The sequence below is a fragment of the Coturnix japonica genome, chromosome 4 (genome assembly GCF_054131305.1).
Source record: "Coturnix japonica strain WE chromosome 4, WE-NBRP24, whole genome shotgun sequence".
In the NCBI taxonomy this organism is placed as follows: domain Eukaryota; kingdom Metazoa; phylum Chordata; class Aves; order Galliformes; family Phasianidae; genus Coturnix; species Coturnix japonica.
In genome coordinates this window covers 88,984,311-89,001,866 of record NC_140666.1, presented here as the reverse complement: position 1 = coordinate 89,001,866, position 17,556 = coordinate 88,984,311, and the positions used below count along the sequence as shown (strand labels likewise).

General features: G+C 40.5%; 1 protein-coding gene and 1 non-coding gene across 5 annotated transcripts in view; one reads left to right on the top strand and one right to left on the bottom strand.

The window, feature by feature from the left end:
- DNAAF9 (dynein axonemal assembly factor 9) overlaps positions 1-17,556 on the top strand; it is a 59,952-nt gene that overhangs the window by 16,565 nt on the left and 25,831 nt on the right. For 2 of the 4 annotated variants that reach the window (XM_015862980.3, XM_015862981.3), the window contains exons 7-21: positions 141-218; positions 1,648-1,746; positions 2,194-2,249; positions 3,259-3,394; positions 5,159-5,240; positions 5,997-6,033; positions 7,952-8,039; positions 8,434-8,510; positions 8,722-8,766; positions 9,241-9,286; positions 9,588-9,699; positions 10,978-11,048; positions 11,802-11,852; positions 12,657-12,744; positions 15,420-15,523. In XM_015862980.3, the coding sequence (XP_015718466.2) occupies positions 141-218; positions 1,648-1,746; positions 2,194-2,249; positions 3,259-3,394; positions 5,159-5,240; positions 5,997-6,033; positions 7,952-8,039; positions 8,434-8,510; positions 8,722-8,766; positions 9,241-9,286; positions 9,588-9,699; positions 10,978-11,048; positions 11,802-11,852; positions 12,657-12,744; positions 15,420-15,523 (1,170 nt within the window). Of the gene's footprint in view, positions 1-140; positions 219-1,647; positions 1,747-2,193; positions 2,250-3,258; positions 3,395-3,974; positions 5,241-5,996; positions 6,034-7,951; positions 8,040-8,433; positions 8,511-8,721; positions 8,767-9,240; positions 9,287-9,587; positions 9,700-10,977; positions 11,049-11,801; positions 11,853-12,656; positions 12,745-15,419; positions 15,524-17,556 lie in introns of those variants that run through there. The other 2 variants (XM_085545910.1, XM_085545909.1) reach the window with 2 other exon arrangements.
- TRNAL-CAG (transfer RNA leucine (anticodon CAG)) lies at positions 15,198-15,280 on the bottom strand. The gene has a single exon. It is a non-coding gene; the product is annotated as a tRNA-Leu (tRNA).

The window sequence follows — 17,556 nt, the reverse complement described above, 5'->3', positions numbered from 1 at the left end:
AAAAATACTTCTAAATGCAGAGTTAAAGAGGACTGTGACTGGGCAGTGTGCTGCAGATCTGTTTTCAATGCAGCTCAGATCTGTACGTCGGACATTTCTCATGGCATTCTTCACAGAATTACATTTAAAATATTTTTCAGTTAATGGATGTCAGCGTTGATTTGTGGAAAACATACAGCAAGATGGATCCTGTGTCCTTGGAGGATTTGCTCTTTGAGGTAATACTGCAAATAGCTGCAGAGTCTACAGAATTTGAATATATTGCAACTCTTAAAATGATAGAATCACAGAATGGCCTGAGTTGAAAAGGACCACAGTGATGATCTGGTCATCCCCCTGCTGTGTGCAGGGTCACCAGCCACATCCAGCCTGGCCTTAAATGCCTGCAGGGATGGGGCATCCACAGCCTCCTTGGGCAACCTGTTCCAGTGTGTCACCACCCTCTGGGTGAAAAACTTCCTCCTAATATCCAACCTAAACCTCCCATTGTCTCAGTTTAGAACCATTCCCCATTGTCCTACCACTGCCCGCCCCCATAAACAGTCATTTTCCCTCCTGTTTATACACTTCAAGTACAGGAAGGCCACAAAGAGATCTCCCCAGTCCTTCTCCAAGGTAAACTAGTCCAGTTCCCTCAACCTTTCTTCATAGGAAAATACCTGAGAGTCTTAAAAACATAGGAAAGTCCCTAAATGGCATTATTTAGGTCATAGGACTGCGTATGAAGTACAGAGGGTTGTATGTTTGCGTGCATTAATCCTCCCTTTGTGGAAGGGGGAAAAACTGCCATACATGCAGCCATTCTTACTGGCAAGAACGTTTCCATGATTGCTTCATAATTGCTTTAAGCAGATAACAGTGACACACAGTGGCTACCCTGGGAGCTCAGTGAAATATAAACACACATTGTAAAGGATTTCTCAATTGAATGAGGTGGGCAGATCTCAGTGCTAGAAAACAGAGCCATGAATATCGTTTGTCTTCACAAGTTCTCATGATGGACTTTTTGCATTCTCTGAACTATCATAGAACACAGATTGGCCTGGGTTGAAAAGGAGCACAACGATCATCTGGTTTCAATCCCCTGCTATGTGCAGGGTCACCAACCACCAGACCAGGCTGCCCAGAGCCACATCCAGCCTGGCCTTGGATGCCTGCAGGGATGGGGCATCCACAGCCTCCTTGGGCAACCTGTTCCAGTGTGTCACCACCCTCTGGGTGAAAAACTTCCTCCTAATATCCAACCTAAACCTCCCCTGTCTTAGTTTAAAATACCTCTTGCACATGTTCAGGTGTTCAGAATAGGATGCTATTTCAGCTAGGGCTTGTTACACAGCAACTTATGGCAGTCTCATCTCTAAATGTAGCTCAGGTTTTCAGGATTTAAGGTTGTTAATTTATTCTTCAGTTTCTAGCTTGGCAGCAAAGTAAGGATGAAATCGAGTGAACTTAGAGCATTTCATATACATTTTTACTTTTTTAGTTAATAGCTAGAGGATATTTACGTTCTTTTGTTCTTGCTGTGTCATTGAACAGATTGTATTCTGTACTGCATACAGAAATGTAACTTGGGTTCATTGAGTAACATCAGTGCCTTCTTACTCTGGTGTAGCACTCAACAATTAACGTGGAATATTTTCCTTCTAGGATTTAATGACTTTTGAACATCAGTGGACCAACTTTTTTGCTAATTTTGACACTGAAATTCCCTTCATTCTGGAGCTATCAGAATCTCAGGCAGGGGAGGTATGTCTACTTCAGTTACTCTTTGAAATAATTGTGTAGTTTATACAGAGGTAATAATAAGCATTCTGAGTTGTTGCTATGTTTTCCCTGCCTACCCCATCTCACCTTTTATGTTTGCTGAATCAAAGGCTATAGTTAAAGTTCACCACCCATCTTATCTATCCGTGGCACGGGACTGCATGATGTAATTGAGAGCTGAGTGCTCACTGATAGTTCAGCTTAGTTGCCTTAGGTCTGCATGACACAGCTCTGTCTGTAGGTGGATCAAATATCATTTCAATGGGAGTTCCTGTATGTGCCCTAACGAGTTGAGGCTTCACATGTTGAGTCTCAGGCATAACTTTTAGAAGAAAATTCAAGTTGGCTCTTGATAATAATGAGGCTAAATCACATTCTATTCATTTGCTTGTTAATCAGAATCATTTTTGTTTTTCTTCTTCTTCACAGCCTTTCAGAAGTTATTTCAGTCATGGAATGATCTCAAGCCATATAACAGATAACAGGTATTAGTCATTATTCCTTGTGAAATTGTGGTGTCTGGAGTTTCTTGATGGTTATTTCCATGTTTCTGATGCCATAAGAATGCTTATAATTGTTCTTATGGCTTGTTCTCATATTACATTTTGTCCTTGCATATGTGCAGAGGCACTTTTACAAGGGGTACCTCAAATTTTCATGGGTTTTAATTCTGTAGATATTACGTGGAGAATGTCACTATAAGATCAAGTCTTCTTTCTAACACAGTTGATTTCTTTGTGGTCAGATATGAAAAGAAACTCATGAATTTGCTGCTCAGGGTATTTGTGTTTGAAAATTGGATCCTCGTTTCTGATACAAACAGCTGAAATATGGTGGCTGAAGAAGTCAGTGTACTATTGTATGTTACAGTACAAAACCAGTGTTTAAAACAAGGCAGTTAAAAACCCAATCTCGGCCTATGTAAGTGGTAGAATTTAGGTCATCTTAGTTTTGTTTCAGCCCAGAATCCTCAGCAGAGAGAGGAGGGAGGTTTCTGTTGCAGAACCAAGCATTCAGCTGTTTAGAGCTAAATAAGGGTTGCTTAGCCCCTCAGCGTCTGTGCAGATTCTTCTTTATTTGGAATTCCATGATGTTGAACTAACTCCACTGTAGATTGTTCTCAGAATTGTGTGTTATTTTGCATTTAAATAATGAAAAGCCTTGATCTCAACAGCTGAGTCATGGGCCCCAAGACAGAACTAAAAACAAACTGAATTTGTTGCATTCTACTGTACTTATTTCAGGGTTCTGAGGTATGCAGTCGTGTACAAAATAAATTAGTCTTATTAATTCAAGTCCTTTTTCCATTGGAACTTGGTCTTTTCAGTGGGAAGGTTTGTGACTTTCATCTCTGTAGCTGCATTAAGATTTTTGTCCTGCTGTGAATGGGAGAAGTTGAACAGTTTGTCCATCACACTTGAAAGCTTTGATTTCATTTGTTGCTTCTAGTTTTCCTCCAGTGTCTGGGTAATAATAGTTTCCTTTTCTCCTCAGCCCCAGCCGGCAGCCTTTCGTTCTGTTTGGTAGCCACTCAACGAAGGAAAACTTGAATTCTGGTAACTTCAATTTTCCATCAGAAGGACACCTTGTTCGAAACACTGGCCTTGGTGGGAGCACAGCTAAACACATGGTGAGGTTTTTCAGTAATTATCCAACACTTTAAAGCGGTGTATGTTGTTTCCTTGGTATATTTCTGTGCCCTTAAAACACTTTTTTTCCATTAGTTAGAGATCCAATCCTTTCTGTAAGAGCATATATTGCCTTAATGCAGGGATAGGCTGCCTACAGAGGCTGTGGATGCCCCATTCCTGGAGGTATTCAGGGCTAGGTGGGATGGGGCCGTGGGCAGCCTGATCTGATATTAGGTATGGAGGCTGATGGTCCTGCCTGTGTTGGGAAGTTGGAGTTTGATGATCCTTGAGGTCACTTCCAGCCCAAAACATTCTATGATTTTTAACAATCAGATGCTTTTTTCCTCTTTTTTTCCCATTCAAAATATACTGGCTGCTTAATCATGGACTCCTGAAAGCAGTCCTTTAAACACTACTTTTTATTTCTTCTAAACTTGTGTTGCTGTAAATGTGTGGGTGAGGGAGAGGAAATTATAGTTGTGACACTCATCATAGATGTGAAATCTTTGTCACAGTGGCATATACTGTAACTAACTTTGACGCACAGAGTTCAATTGAATCTCAATTATTTAGCTGTTTTGGGCTTCTTTTTTTATGATGGCTTCATAAGTACACAAGGGTGTATATATGTATATCCAAATTCCAGTGTATGTTTCAGGATCCAAACAGTTCATAACTTCGAAAAATCTTTCTGGTGTTCAACGAATGTTAAGATTAAGCTGTAAGATTAACTTGTTTCCATTTTCAAGTAAAAGCTTAGTTATAAAACATATCATGAGGTCGATGGCTTGTTGCACTACTGCGCAGGGGACGTAACTGGGGAAGCGGCCCCAGGGAATTCAGATCCTTTGCCTGGCTGGGCTGGGTGCATCAAGAAGGTAACTCGCAGCGAAGGAGGAGAGGTAGAGTGCAGCTTGCGTTGTGTAGTTCTCCCTGCTGGCTCATCTCTGTGCCTCTGGGAGTGTCCGTCAGTTGTGCGAGTCCAGAGTTTGTGCTGTTGAGGAGGTGGATGTGGTTGAGTACAGGTCACGTGGAGTGAACGTATGATTGAGGGATTGATGTTATGATCTTATCATGACATTTCACACATAGCTGCCTGGTGGATGGATGGATATGAATACTCCTGACACTTCACACGTGTCAGAGGCCTGAGAAAGAGTTGTGTTAGCATTCCAGTGAAATCTCATTCACCATTTGCTGCTGTGACTTTATTTCTTTGAAGACACCTCCAATTTTGTTTTTTTTTCTCCCCATGTGAACGTTGCAGTTGAGTCCATGTGTGATCTTTCATAATGCAAGTACAATTTTTTTATGATGCAGTACCTGCTCCATCTCTTATCTCGCAATTCTGATGTTGTTCTTAAAAAAGATGGTTTATTTACAGGTACAGGTGAAACTGTTTTAATAGGGTGTCATGAAAATAGTAAATAAGGCCAAGTGCGAGCATAGTTATCGGAACCTGACACACTTCCCTTTTCATGAGAAGAGCAGTTGGCATAGGAAGTTGAAAACGCATTCTTAACACTTATGGAAGTCAGAACTCATCTCCTTTCCAAAGCCTTTGAATCGTTCAGGTCAAGTCAAAAATGAAATATACCTTTGAAAACGTAAGTAGCTCTCTTTAAACCAGTGAAGTCTGTGTTGTACGCTTCCTGTAGTATATCAGTTGTTAGAATACTTAAGGGGAACTTAGTTTATTGTTAAGTATTACACCAATTCTTTATTTCACTGAAGTCTTTCTATTCATTAATACTGACCACTAGGTAGTGCAGTGTGTATCTCCAAAGGGACCTCTGGCATGTTCAAGGACCTATTTTTTTGGAACCACTCACATTCCTTTCCTGGGTAAGTACATTAAGCATACCAACTGATATTCTAAGGTAGTACCTCCCTTTGATTATTTAAGACTTCCAGTTATTAAAAGTTGGCTTTGATTCCTTTATGAATGATAGGCCATGTGGTCTTTGTTCAGTGATTGATTATGTGGGTTTTTCACAGAGGGCAAAAGTGGAGGGACAAACCAAGAATCTCTGGAGGAATAGGAAATACTTTGAGATGTTTTTGCTCATCTTTCTATGGTTGGATGCACTGTTGTAATATTAATCTTCCCTAATAAAAACAAGCTAAACAAAAAGAATTTAAAATTAGCTTGGAGTCTATGGAGGGATCTTCAGGTAAATTCAGTCTCTTTAGTGTTAGTATACCCCTCCAAATTGTATCCAGCTCAGAAAGTGTTAGAAGAGAAGGTGGTAAGAGATGCTAAAGACCGAAAGAACTGTAGCATGTATCTGTGCTAGTCATGCTTTTTCCTAGACATGCAGTACTAGCAACTTTAGGAGACAGGACACAGCATGAGAGTCATCTTTGTTCTGACCCAGCGGAGCTGTGCTGGGGGTACAGGTCTTAATTCTTGCCCCTGTATGTACAGCTCTACTGAGATGAGTTCATCTGTGCTTTGATCTTTGAATCTACAAACAAGTTGATATTACATAAAGCATTGGATAATTACACAAAGAATATACAGCAGAACTGCATGTGTCCAAGAAGTTTTGTGTAAACGCCTTCCAAAGGTGCTCAGAATAAACTTTTTTTTTTTTACAGGAAACGACAACGAGGTACACAAGAAACCTGAACAAGTGTAAGCTGCCAACTTTATTCCTTAACTCTTCTTACTCTTTCAGTTTTGTTGCTGTAGGTCAAACCCCTTTTAGTCAGCAGTGGCTGTTGGCATTTTCAGAGCTACGTTTTTATTTAGAAGAGCATGAGTGTGAGAAGGTTGCAAAGGTTGTTAATGGGCAAAACAGGAATTGTTTCGTGGTGTGACATCCCATCACCTCCACAATGAAACATGAAAGACAGTATTAGCAAACTTCTAAGGTTGCTCTGGATGGCAGCACCACCCCTTGGCATGTCAGCCAAGCCTTCTCATTTTGTGTCCTTTACAAACACGCTGAGTGGAAAGTAAACTTCTGCTTTTGTATATGTTTATATATATATATTTTGTAAGCTACAAAGCTTTCAGAGACTTTGACCTTTAGAAGATTTATCCACGCTGATTTCTGCTTTTCTTCCATAGAAGATAGTAGATAATCTACTTTGGGACTGCTGACAGTCTTAACAAACCAGATCTTGCCGTAGAAACTTCTTTCTCCTTACTGGTTAGGATATTTTCAGGAACCTCATTTTAGCAAGAAAGAAAAGGTGTGTTGGAGGGAGCCAGCACATCTTTTTGCTTTTAATGTTACCATTTTAATATGGGCAGAAGATTAGTTCGAATTGCAGCCCCTTGTGAGATGATTTCTTGGAACTGTTCTGAGGGATGAGGTTAGAAGAACAGTACCTCTAATAGGGGTTGTTTGAATTTATGAGTGTCTGTCTGGGCAAGTTTTGGTGCATTCTGAGGTGTCTTCACATTGGGTCATGCTTGGGAGCTTCAGGTGCTTTTTTCCCATCCTTCAGAAATGCTTTGCATAGGCTTAAATGCTGTATTGTTTTCTTTCTTTTCCCCCTCCATCCTTCCCTCATAGCAGTTGCAGAAGAGTATAGGTTAGCAGAAGTAGGGATGTGTTGTTGACCTCTTCATCTTTCTTTTCCAATTTGGAACCAAGACAAAAAGCTGATGCTCTTTCAGCTTAGCTGCAAGACAAGGGGCCGATGGTTCTTAGTTGGGTTCACATAATCTTTATTTAGTTCAGTGTAGTATTCGCTCCAAAGAGAATTGGCCTAAGCCTGCTTTAGATGTTCTCTAAAGGTGGTGACTGGCTCATTGTAGATTTGTCTTTTGCTTGACAATCTCCAGAAGGAGACAGTCTCCAAAGTTGGTTCCTTCTATTTACCAGTCTGGTTTTTGCAGAATGTGGGGCTACCATTCTATTTTGTTTGAATATTTATGGTGTGATCTTCAACACAATCCCAGTGGAAGTCAAGAAGAAGACGTCTTTTTTCCTCGACTGATGAGAGCAGGGCTACGTTTTTGCCAAGGGTTTCTTGTCAAGATATTCTACACTTTGAGCAATACCAGTTTTTGCTCATTTTTTTTCTTCAAGCTGAGATATTTAGCACAAGCTGCATCTATAATCATTTGAATGAGGACTGTTTCCACATGAAGGAGTTGTGTGTTAAGAGGAATTGGAGAATCATTAAGTGACTGAGTGTGAGTTGGAAGGGACCTCTAGAAGTCAGCTGGTCCAAGTCCCTTGCAGTGAACAGGGCCACCTACATCTCTATCAGGTGTTCAGAGCCCTGTCCAGTCTGATCTTGGCTGTCTCCAGGGATGGGATGTCTACCACCTCTCTAGACAACCTGTGCCAGTGCTTCACTGCCCTTTTAGGAAGGAACTTTTTCATTATATCCAGTCTAAATCTCCCCTTTTCTTGTTTGAAACCGTTTCCCCGTGTCCTATCACAACAGACCCTGCTAAAGAGTCTGCCCCCTCCTTTTTTACAGTCCCCCTGTACTGAAAGACTGCTAACACTATATAAAAATGTTCCTTTTGAACAGTGGAAGAAACCAAATTCTATCCATCTAGTAAATGCTGTGTTTGTATTTCTCTTCAGTATGCTGTTGTCGCAAATATATACTGCTGTTGTAGAGGCTGTGCTTGCTGGCATTGAGTGCTATGCTAAAACTTCCACTGAATCCAAGGTAAATGAAGCACTGATTCTGTATGTTGTCATTGTTGATTTGGATTACTTGCAATGTAAGATTACATGCAAACACCCCCCCGTCCCCAAAATATTTCACGAAACATTTCAATCAGCTGCATAATAACATAATTAAGGTTAATATTGTGGCTTCCAACCAGGCTTTCTGTTAGAGAAACATCAGAGTATCTTACTATTTTACAGTTGTTTTTCATCTTTCATGAGTTTTCCTTACTTTATAGTGAGAAAAATTAGAGTTGTGAACAAATTTCTCTGGGTGCTTCTGTGTATTATTGCTTGCTGTGTGGTCTCTGTGTATCTTATAGGTGCTCTTGCAGTTGCTGGAACGTTGAAGCACAGGAAAAGGTGTTTTATTCCCAATTTCCTTTTTTCAGGCCAAGGAGGCAGCAGAGCAGATGCTGATGTCTGTGATGGACAGCCTGCATCTAACACAAATGAAAGCTGCATTGCGGTAAGGATTTTCAAGTGCTTGTTGATCTACAAATTGTGTGTGCTAGCTTCTTTGGGGGGGAAAAAAATAGACACAATGTTAATTAAATTTGCATGATTGGTGAATTTTGAGGCTTCCTAATGCGTTCAAAACCTTTTACAATCATGATAAGTACTTTGTTTATTTAGTCACTCCAGCAATTGTTAATCTGTTACTGCTTTTTGTTCTACAGCTCCAAAGTTGCTTTTCAAATTCAGGCTGTGAATAATCACGGAAGGTTTGTATCATTTCTTGTTATTAATGAGTGTCTTAATAGACTAAGTTTGTGGGTTTTGTTTAATCCAATGAGTTCATTGTTCCTTTTTGGAGACTGAAAAACCATTGCAGTTGATTATTTTGTACCAGCTGCCCCAATTGCTTTTTTGTTGGAGTCAGTTGAATGCGTTGCTATATCCAAGCCCATCAAATCTTAGAAACATCTTAAAAATAATTAAACAAGTGAGCAGAATATTTTTATTAACTCCATTAATCAGTAGAAGCAGCACGAGCACATCATGAGTTTCCATTTAAAATAGTGCTTTTAACTTGTTTAACCTTACAAGGTTGTGCTTTTTGATCCTCATATTGTCTAATTAACTAAAATGGCCTACACAAATAAGAGCATATGTTAAGATGAAACAGCTTTTCTGTCTGTCATAAAGTCACTCAAAATGATCAGTCATAAAATGTTTAATTATCCTTTTTGTTCTAGAGTTACTCCGTTAAATAATGAGGATAGCCTGAGTTTGATTAAAACAGTAAGTAAGCTGTTTAATATCTGCCTTATACATTTCTATTAGAAAACAGAGCTTGAGTGGCTCTTCTGGGTGGAGATAATTTGAGATGCTGATCCTGAGATAAGATGGACTTTGAATGTGAAGTCAGATGGTGTAATTTGGATTAAAATGTTAACATACAGTTAAAATCTCTATCTTTCCATTTCAAAATAAAAGCGTTGTGTTGAAGGAAGTAAAAAATACACAGGATCTGCTGCTTCCCTTGAAATATTTCAAGTTCTGCTTTCTCTTCCTTTCCTGTCCAACTGTTTGATTGCTACAGGCGTCTATGATGGTGTTTGACATTCCAGACTTGCTCACAGGAAGAGGGTGCTTGGGATCTGTTGTCTTTTCAGAGTCATTCCTAACATCACAGATACAAGTAAAAGAGAAAGGTAAGTAGTTTGAATTTTAATGTTGACATTGTCATACTCTGATCTTTCTTGCTGAGGAGTAGCAAAGTGGCTTCTGATGGATGTTAATTAAAAGATCTAAATGTTTTAGCTTGTAGTAATGATTGTCTTTTGTCAAGTCAGTTTCTCTGAGCTCACTGAAATGTCTTTGGTTTTGTAGCTGCCTTGTCCTGTGATAGGGCTGGGGTGACAGAATCCAAGTGTAGTAACCTTCCCGAATTTCCTTCAGTCTCAGTGAATGTTTTTTGTTGTGGCTCACTTTCATCACTCTGTTACACTCTTATACGATATGCTTTAATTTCACTTGCTTTTTGCTGGGAGGCTAAAATGAAACAAAGTGATATGGTCACAGAATGGCCTGGGTTGAAAAGGACCACAATGATCATTTGGTTTCAACCCCTCTGCCATGTGCAGGGTTGCCAACCAGCAGACCAGGCTGCCCAGAGCCACATCCAGCCTGGCCTTGAATGCCTGCAGGGATGGGGCATCCACAGCCTCCTTGGGCCACCTGTTCCAATGTGTCACCACCCTCTGGGTGAAAATCTTCCTCCTAATATCTAACCTAAGCTTCCCCTGTCTCAGTTTCAAACCATCCCCCCTTGTCCTATCGCTGTCCATCCTCGTAAACAGTCATACTCCCTCACTTGGTTTTGGAATAATCTTGGTTTAAAATACAGAGCATTGAGTGTTAGCTTTACCAAGTGTGTGTTTCTCAGTCTGTTTACCCCTCTCAGAGAAGCATAGTTATTAAGGTAGTCTGGATAACATCTATGAATTCTTGTATCCGGATATGCTCTGAGGTTTTTAACTGTGTGAGATGGGATGCCTTTGGTAGGAAAGGGAGCAGAGGAAGAAGCATATCATGTTGAAAAACTACTATTATGAATATATTGGTTAGAACTGTGTAGTCCATCTTCAAATAGAAGTCTTTGACTGCAGTTTGGGATGGATTGCAGGCAGGAATTGGGAAGGAAAACCTGTATCTTAGGTCATACTGTGAGCTAGAAAGGGGTAGCTAATAGCTGAAAAGCTGCCTGTGGTAAGAGGTACACCAGGGTTCCTTTTGGTATCGTATAGTGGTTCTGGTTGTGTTACTACACAGGAAGACTGGGAGCTGCTCCACTGGGAAAACCTCATTTACAAAATGAGTCATAATGAGGAAATTTGTGTTCTACAGAGGAATTTCCAGTTGTTAACATTAAACAGTCTGAAGTATATGGACGGTGTATACTACTCTGCTTTCCATTTACTTCCCTGCAGATGGCAGTATTAAATCAGAAACCAGCCACATAATACTGACCGCAGCTATCCCGCGATACGCATCTTGGCTGGTCAGTATGCAAAAACTTGTTCCAATTTTTGTCTGTAAATACGAATTGACAACTGAAAACTCGTTTTAAATGTATGGATATATGGAGGGGAATGTATAGAACCCATGCATTGAAACAGAATTCTGTGATGCTTTGGTTTTTATGTTTGGATAAAGAGCGTGTAACTTCTAAGTGGAAACAGAATCATAGAATCACAGGCTGCTGTTTCCACTCATTCCAAGTTTAAATCCTTTTCTTTTCACCACTGCTTCAATTCTGAGCCGTGCGAAGGCAAAAAGGTGTAACTTAAGAGAAATCTGCTTATTGTGGGGGCACTTAAGGTCAATTAAGTGTCTGCCTCTACCTCAAGGTCTGCTTTTTGATCTCTACTGTAGGAACTTCTAGAGAGATATTTCCTCTGACATTATGAATGTTCAGAAGATGGATGACACCATGTTGGCAATCCCTACTTCTGAACCACTTTAATAATAGTGTGTTTAAAAAGACTGAATAGGATGATCTCCTGTGTGTCTGTGCAACACAATTTTAGTCCACGTGGGAGAATTTAATGGGGAATATCCCCTTGAATATATCTCAAAGAACTACTTCAGTCCTGTGGTATTGAAAATCACAGGGCTGTCTTTGAAGCAGTTTGGTCTCTGGACTTTTAACTTTGGTTCTTGTTTTCCCCTGAACCTTCTTAAATGCTTTGCATTTTAAATTAACCCGACTTTATCTACTTACTGTGCAAATGGGAATGTTTTCTGGCTACAGGTCGAAGATAGCGATGTGAAACTGTCTGAAAAGGCCCAGCTAATATTGAAGGTAAAATTAAACACTTCAGTTAAATTAATGAGATTACTTTTCTCAAGAACTGATATTCTAGAAACTTTGCTAGTAAAGTTGGCATCAAGCATGCAGCTTATTCCTCTTCTATGTCAGAGCTGTCTGTTCTATCTTGTGCTTTTCAAACCCTGACCTACAGAAGAAGTAAATATATCATATGTACAGGTTGGTGGTTTGCTTTCATTGAAGGGATGACAAAACACAAGAGCACAAAGATTTAGTAAGGCTGAGATTGCATGGGAGTCTCGCTAAGCATTACCCATGGGCTTCTTGTGTTCCAAAAGAAGAATGACGACAAAACCAAACCTCAGTGCCGCTCTACATGCAACTTTCTTATAACTTAATTAGGATGCTAAAATGTCTAAAGGAAAACACTTCAAGCAGTATGAAAAATAAAAGAATTTAGGATCTGGGAACATCTTAAACCACACAAGTTTCACATTTCTGGTTTAATTTGCGGCTTCCAAGAATCTTCATTACAAATAGATTTATTTTCTTGTAGCGTATACTTTAAGTTCAGTAGATTGACAATCTAAAAACAAAAAGCTTTGCCTTGTGGTTGTGACAATAACTTGCAAGTTAATAGCTATTGGCAAAACCAAATGGCCCCGGGTGGTGCTTTTAGAAATTAAGCTCTTGACATGCTGTGTCTTTTACTGCTCTCGCAAAGTTCTGACAGCTGCTGTTTAAAAGTTCTTGAAGTAAAACCATAAGAAAATATTTCTATCTGAGTTCTACTCCGTGATGCGGTCTTTGATATTACTGTTTGTTTTTCCTGTTTAGGAAGACAAATCTTTTCTGGGCACTTTACTTACTGGAGATGATGGAGCTTATATTTATTCTAGCAACCCACAGGCCATGCCTGCAGAAGGTGAGTGTGGTTTTTAGTTGCCTGCAGCACCAGCCCACTTTTTGGTGTGTTTTGAAGTATGAGTGATGCACACATGTTGGGATTCACAAATCTGGTGTCTGTTTGTAGCATAGAATAGATTGGCTTGGAAGGGACCCCAAGAATCATGAAGCTCCAACCCCCCACCACCAACAAGCTCCACATGTAATACCAGACCAGGTTTCTCAGGGCCCCATCCAACCCAGGCTTGAACACAGCGTACCTTTTTCTTTAAGAAGTAGAAATATCCCAATAATATGACTAAAGACAACTCTGAAGAACTGGATTTGCCCTCTCTTCACATTCATTGCTTTAATATCCCTGGCTTTGCTCTCAGAAAACTCAGAGCAGAATAAATGTTTTGATTTGTGGTATATTAGGGCATAACACTCCTATGTTCCTCTGTCCAGAGAAGGTACTGCTGTCACAGTGTGGATGTACAGCAGTTGTAACAGTGACTACTATTTGAAATCAAAGTGCTTAGTATAAGCTGACAGTCTTTGGGAGAAAATACTCAGCTACAGAAATGAAAGTGAGAAAAACTACAGAAGGTGAGTGCTGAGGATAAATGACACACGAGGCAATTAAACAGCAGTTTTCACATGACAGGATTGATTTTTCACTCTAAGCATTTTAAGGGGGAAGGTTAATGCAGAATAACATACTTAGCAGTTTTGCAGCCCACTGCTGGCTGTGCAGGCTCACTCAGTAAAATCAGAAGGCTGAACAGTGAATTTTTGCTTTGTGAGTACTGTCTGCCCCACTCGAGCTGTGGACTTTTACCCCTTTTTTTGGTACATTTAACTGAAATGTTTCCATAACTCTTGGGGTGGAGGGTTATAAGTAGGTGATAGAAAGACCGTTGTGTAACACTTCAACAAGCGAGATATTTCCTTAGGTGTCAAGTGAAAATCAACTCGATGCCATTCCCTTTCATGTGCAGTGCAGTTTGCTCTGCTCCTGTTGGAGCCCTGCTGGGGTTGCAGCCATGTAGATAGGAAAGGTTAGGTGGAAAAAGGTGCTGGCACGGGCACACATCTCTCTACCATTGTGCCTTGCTATAATAAGCTTTACATCACCATGAAAAGTCATGTAAAAAAAAAAGCAGGCTGTTAACCCTTTTCTTTGTCATGTTAATACATCCATGCTGTGTTTTTGCAGGGTGAGTCAATCACTCTTCCCAATTAAGCTGTCGCTTCTGTGATTGATGACTCATGAAAAATACATACATAGCACACCAAGTTGTTCCTTTGACTGCCTTTAGTGTTAGAAGAGGCCCTATTAGTTTGGATTAATTACTGTTCTTTTTGGCTTCCTATCTTAAAAAAGGAAAACGCTTCCATGAAAGAACTAAATCTGGTTTCTCTGCCTGTTTTCCTCATAGAATACACAGCCTGTGATGTTCAATGAGATCTGATAAAAATCACTATCCCAAGTGCTGGATTTTGCCTTTCTTCTCCCTCTCCCCATCGTTTTCATTACATGCAGCTTTCTGGTGTCTTGAATAACATGGTGGATTTGTCGACACCTGAGCTTTGTCTCCATTTTACTTGCCCTGAACTTAGATCTTGAATTTATGTTGGTAGTATTGCCCTACTTGGAATAACAGTGTGTTATATTAGTCATCTTTCCAATGCAGCTTTAGCGTTAACTGAAAGCTTCACTCTAAAACAGCTGTGTTTATAGCCGACAGACTCTGCTACTTAGGTGACTGATAGAATCGCTACCTAAACATTGTGACTCGAGTCGTATCAAGCTCTTCTCGATGTTATGGCTTAATAATAACAAAAACAGCAACAACAAAAAAACTGTTTTGAACAGCTCAGAGTTACCATTTCAAGAGAAAAATGGTCTAATTCTTCATTGTTTCTCCTAACTGCTCTTTGATAGATTGAGCTGGGTGTACAGTCAAGTTATCTTGTAGCTGCTCTGCTGCTCAGCTTTGCTTTTTCTTAGAGCATAGCTCTGAATGGTGCTGCTCTATCAAATGAGATAACCTTTCCATTTGGCTGTATCATGTGCTTCCCTTTATGGGATGCGATCCTGCTTTTAATGCAGTGTAGCACTGGTAGAAGACATCCAGTGAGCAGCCCTAACTTATTCCTACATCCTCCCTATGCCAGCCAGACACGAGCTATTTGCTATATCAGTTTCTAGGGCCTTGATGGAGCCGGCTTTTTATCCATGAAGCTGTTGAGCCTTGCTGCTGCTTGTCTTTCCAGCTGCTAGAAATCAGTCTGTAAGACTGACATGAAAAAAAGGAGATAAATGAGTTCTGTCTCCTTGGCTGCAGCTTGATCAGTCGCGTGCAGGAAAATTGCTGGTGCAGAAAGCTGTCTCAGAACTCCAGCATAAATAGCGTTAGAGAGGAGGTTCTGTAGGCCAACTAGTGCTCAAACAGAGCAGGGTGCTGGGACCCATTGAGGAAAACAACTTGTCAGAAGTGGGATTCGAACCCACGCCTCCAGGGGAGACTGCGACCTGAACGCAGCGCCTTAGACCGCTCGGCCATCCTGACACTGTTGTTGTGAATCTAGGGCAGTGATAAAGCATTTATGGCAGCGCGTGCACAGCGTGCATTGAGTTTGAGATAAGCATGAATTGAGTTTGATATATCTCTAAGTTACTTCTTTTTTTTTCCCCCATTCAAATTGCAGGCAAATTGTACTTCTTCACAGACGGCATTCTGTTCTGCGATCCCCACCACGGCAGCATTTCCATTTCAAAGGACCATATCAGTTCCATTACTCTGTATGATGGGGTGAGTGTTTTTGTATGTTCCTTCTATCATAAACTTTTAAGTTGAGTTTTTGCCTTAGTTTGAGGGTACTGATGCAAAGTGTTCAACGTCAGTTGCCTCTTATATCTCCAAATATATCTCCAGGCTGGATGTGGCTGTGGGCAGCCTGGGCTGCTGGTTGGTGACCCTGCACGTAGCAGAGGGTTTGAAACTAAATGATCACCGTGCTCCTTTTTAACCCAGGCTGTTCTATGGGATGTAGCTTTAGCATTGGTTAGCTAAGCCAATTATTGGTCTGCGAAGCTTTAAAGAAGAGAGGATTTTCTATTAGGGTGAGTTAATAGACAATGTTTTAACTGTGTAAAATTGCTCTTTAATGAAAAAAGCTGGATGTAGCATTTGTAAAACACCTTGTGGCCTTACAGACCAGGCAGAGGAGCTGAAGGCACTGTGAAATCCTGTGTTGTATCAGAGGGTGAAATGCTTCATTCTGTTCAAAAGATATTTAACCTTCAAGCAAACATTGGTGACAGTGTGCTCCTTATCTCCAGGGGTCACAAGAGCGTCTGTCTCATGTCGTAGGGCGTCGTGTAACTGACAGGGTGCAGGGAGAGACTGCTCTGTGTTTTCCAGGCTGAGAGATGAGACATAAGGACTGTGCTGCTTGTGACTGTGCACATGCCAAGTGATGGTGCTAAAAGACACACTGTGAGGCACATACTTCTGCCATTCCTATGAGCAATTTATATCTCTTTACTTAGTTTGCTAACTTGCCATGCTAACAGTTTGTGGAAATTAAGAGTTAGGTTAATGACTACAGCTCAGCTTTTTGCTTTCCTCTTCAAGGCAGACACACTGCCTTAACTGTTGCTTCTCTTGGATGGAAAAGAGATTATTTGGGTAGGTTATTGTTTCCTAAGCACCCCTCATGTTTCCTTTAATTTCTGTATTCTTCAGGTGCAGCTTTGCACCTTTGTTTAGTGACCTCCAGAAGGCATTGTGTAGCCTCCATTTCATCGTATAATGGAGGAAAACAGTAAAATACAATAAAAGTGTGTTATTCAAAACGGTGGAGAGACTCTTACCTTAGCTGCCTTGTCTTGTACATCGTATTGCTTGCCCCGTGGTAGTTTAAGAAGCTATTTTAACACTGACCTTCCTTCTATTGTTTGATTCAAGACACTCACTTTCATAAAACTTGCTATTTATGGTGCCTGGCTATCATTCTTGAGCTGGTGCCAGATTTTTGTGTAAAGCTAAACCTTGACAGGGAGCATTTTATTGTTCAACTGACTTGGCGTAATGCAAGGGTGGAGAGCTTAAATGTTGAGAAGTGTCAGGAGAAGAAGGGTAATTGTTAGCATGCTTTTTCTTCAAGTTATTGCGAGAACAGCATTGATGGAAAGTAGAGGGTAATTAAACGCCTGGATTAAAATAAAAGATAGAAAGAATTGAAGTGATGCAAAGTACTGTCACTTAGCAGCTGTCTCATGATGCCTGTGAGATGCTTCTTTCCCTGACTTGGTAAAGTTTGTATTTCTGCCTCTAACGTGTTGTAAGCTTCTCTGTTCTGGGAGCATGAGCACCTAGCTGCCAACTACGCTACTGGACTCATTGGGGATCATAGACATCCAGCTCTGCAGGGCAGGGCAGATTGCTCACAAAGCTCTACTGTGGAGGTTGAAAGCAGATAACACCCTTTTCCAGTCTTCACAGAATCTTGTGAGAGCCAAACACAATCTCTGGTTTCCTGGGATGTGAAGCATCGCTCTGCTCTGTTCTAATGTAATATCAGCCATCCTAAAGGGTATATTAAATAAAACAAAAATTCCAGCAGGCTACTCTGCCCCCCAGTCTCCAAACTTCCAAGTTTAGTTCTTTTTCTTCTATAGACGTTCAGCATCTCAGTGAATTTTAGCAAGGCATCCTAATTGTATAAATCTTAGAGACTAAATGCTTAGTTTGTTTAAGACCAAGTGTTGATGCTTATAAGTACCTGAATCCAATATTTGTTTTGGTCGTTAGTCATCAAGTGAATAAATACTGTGAAGTGA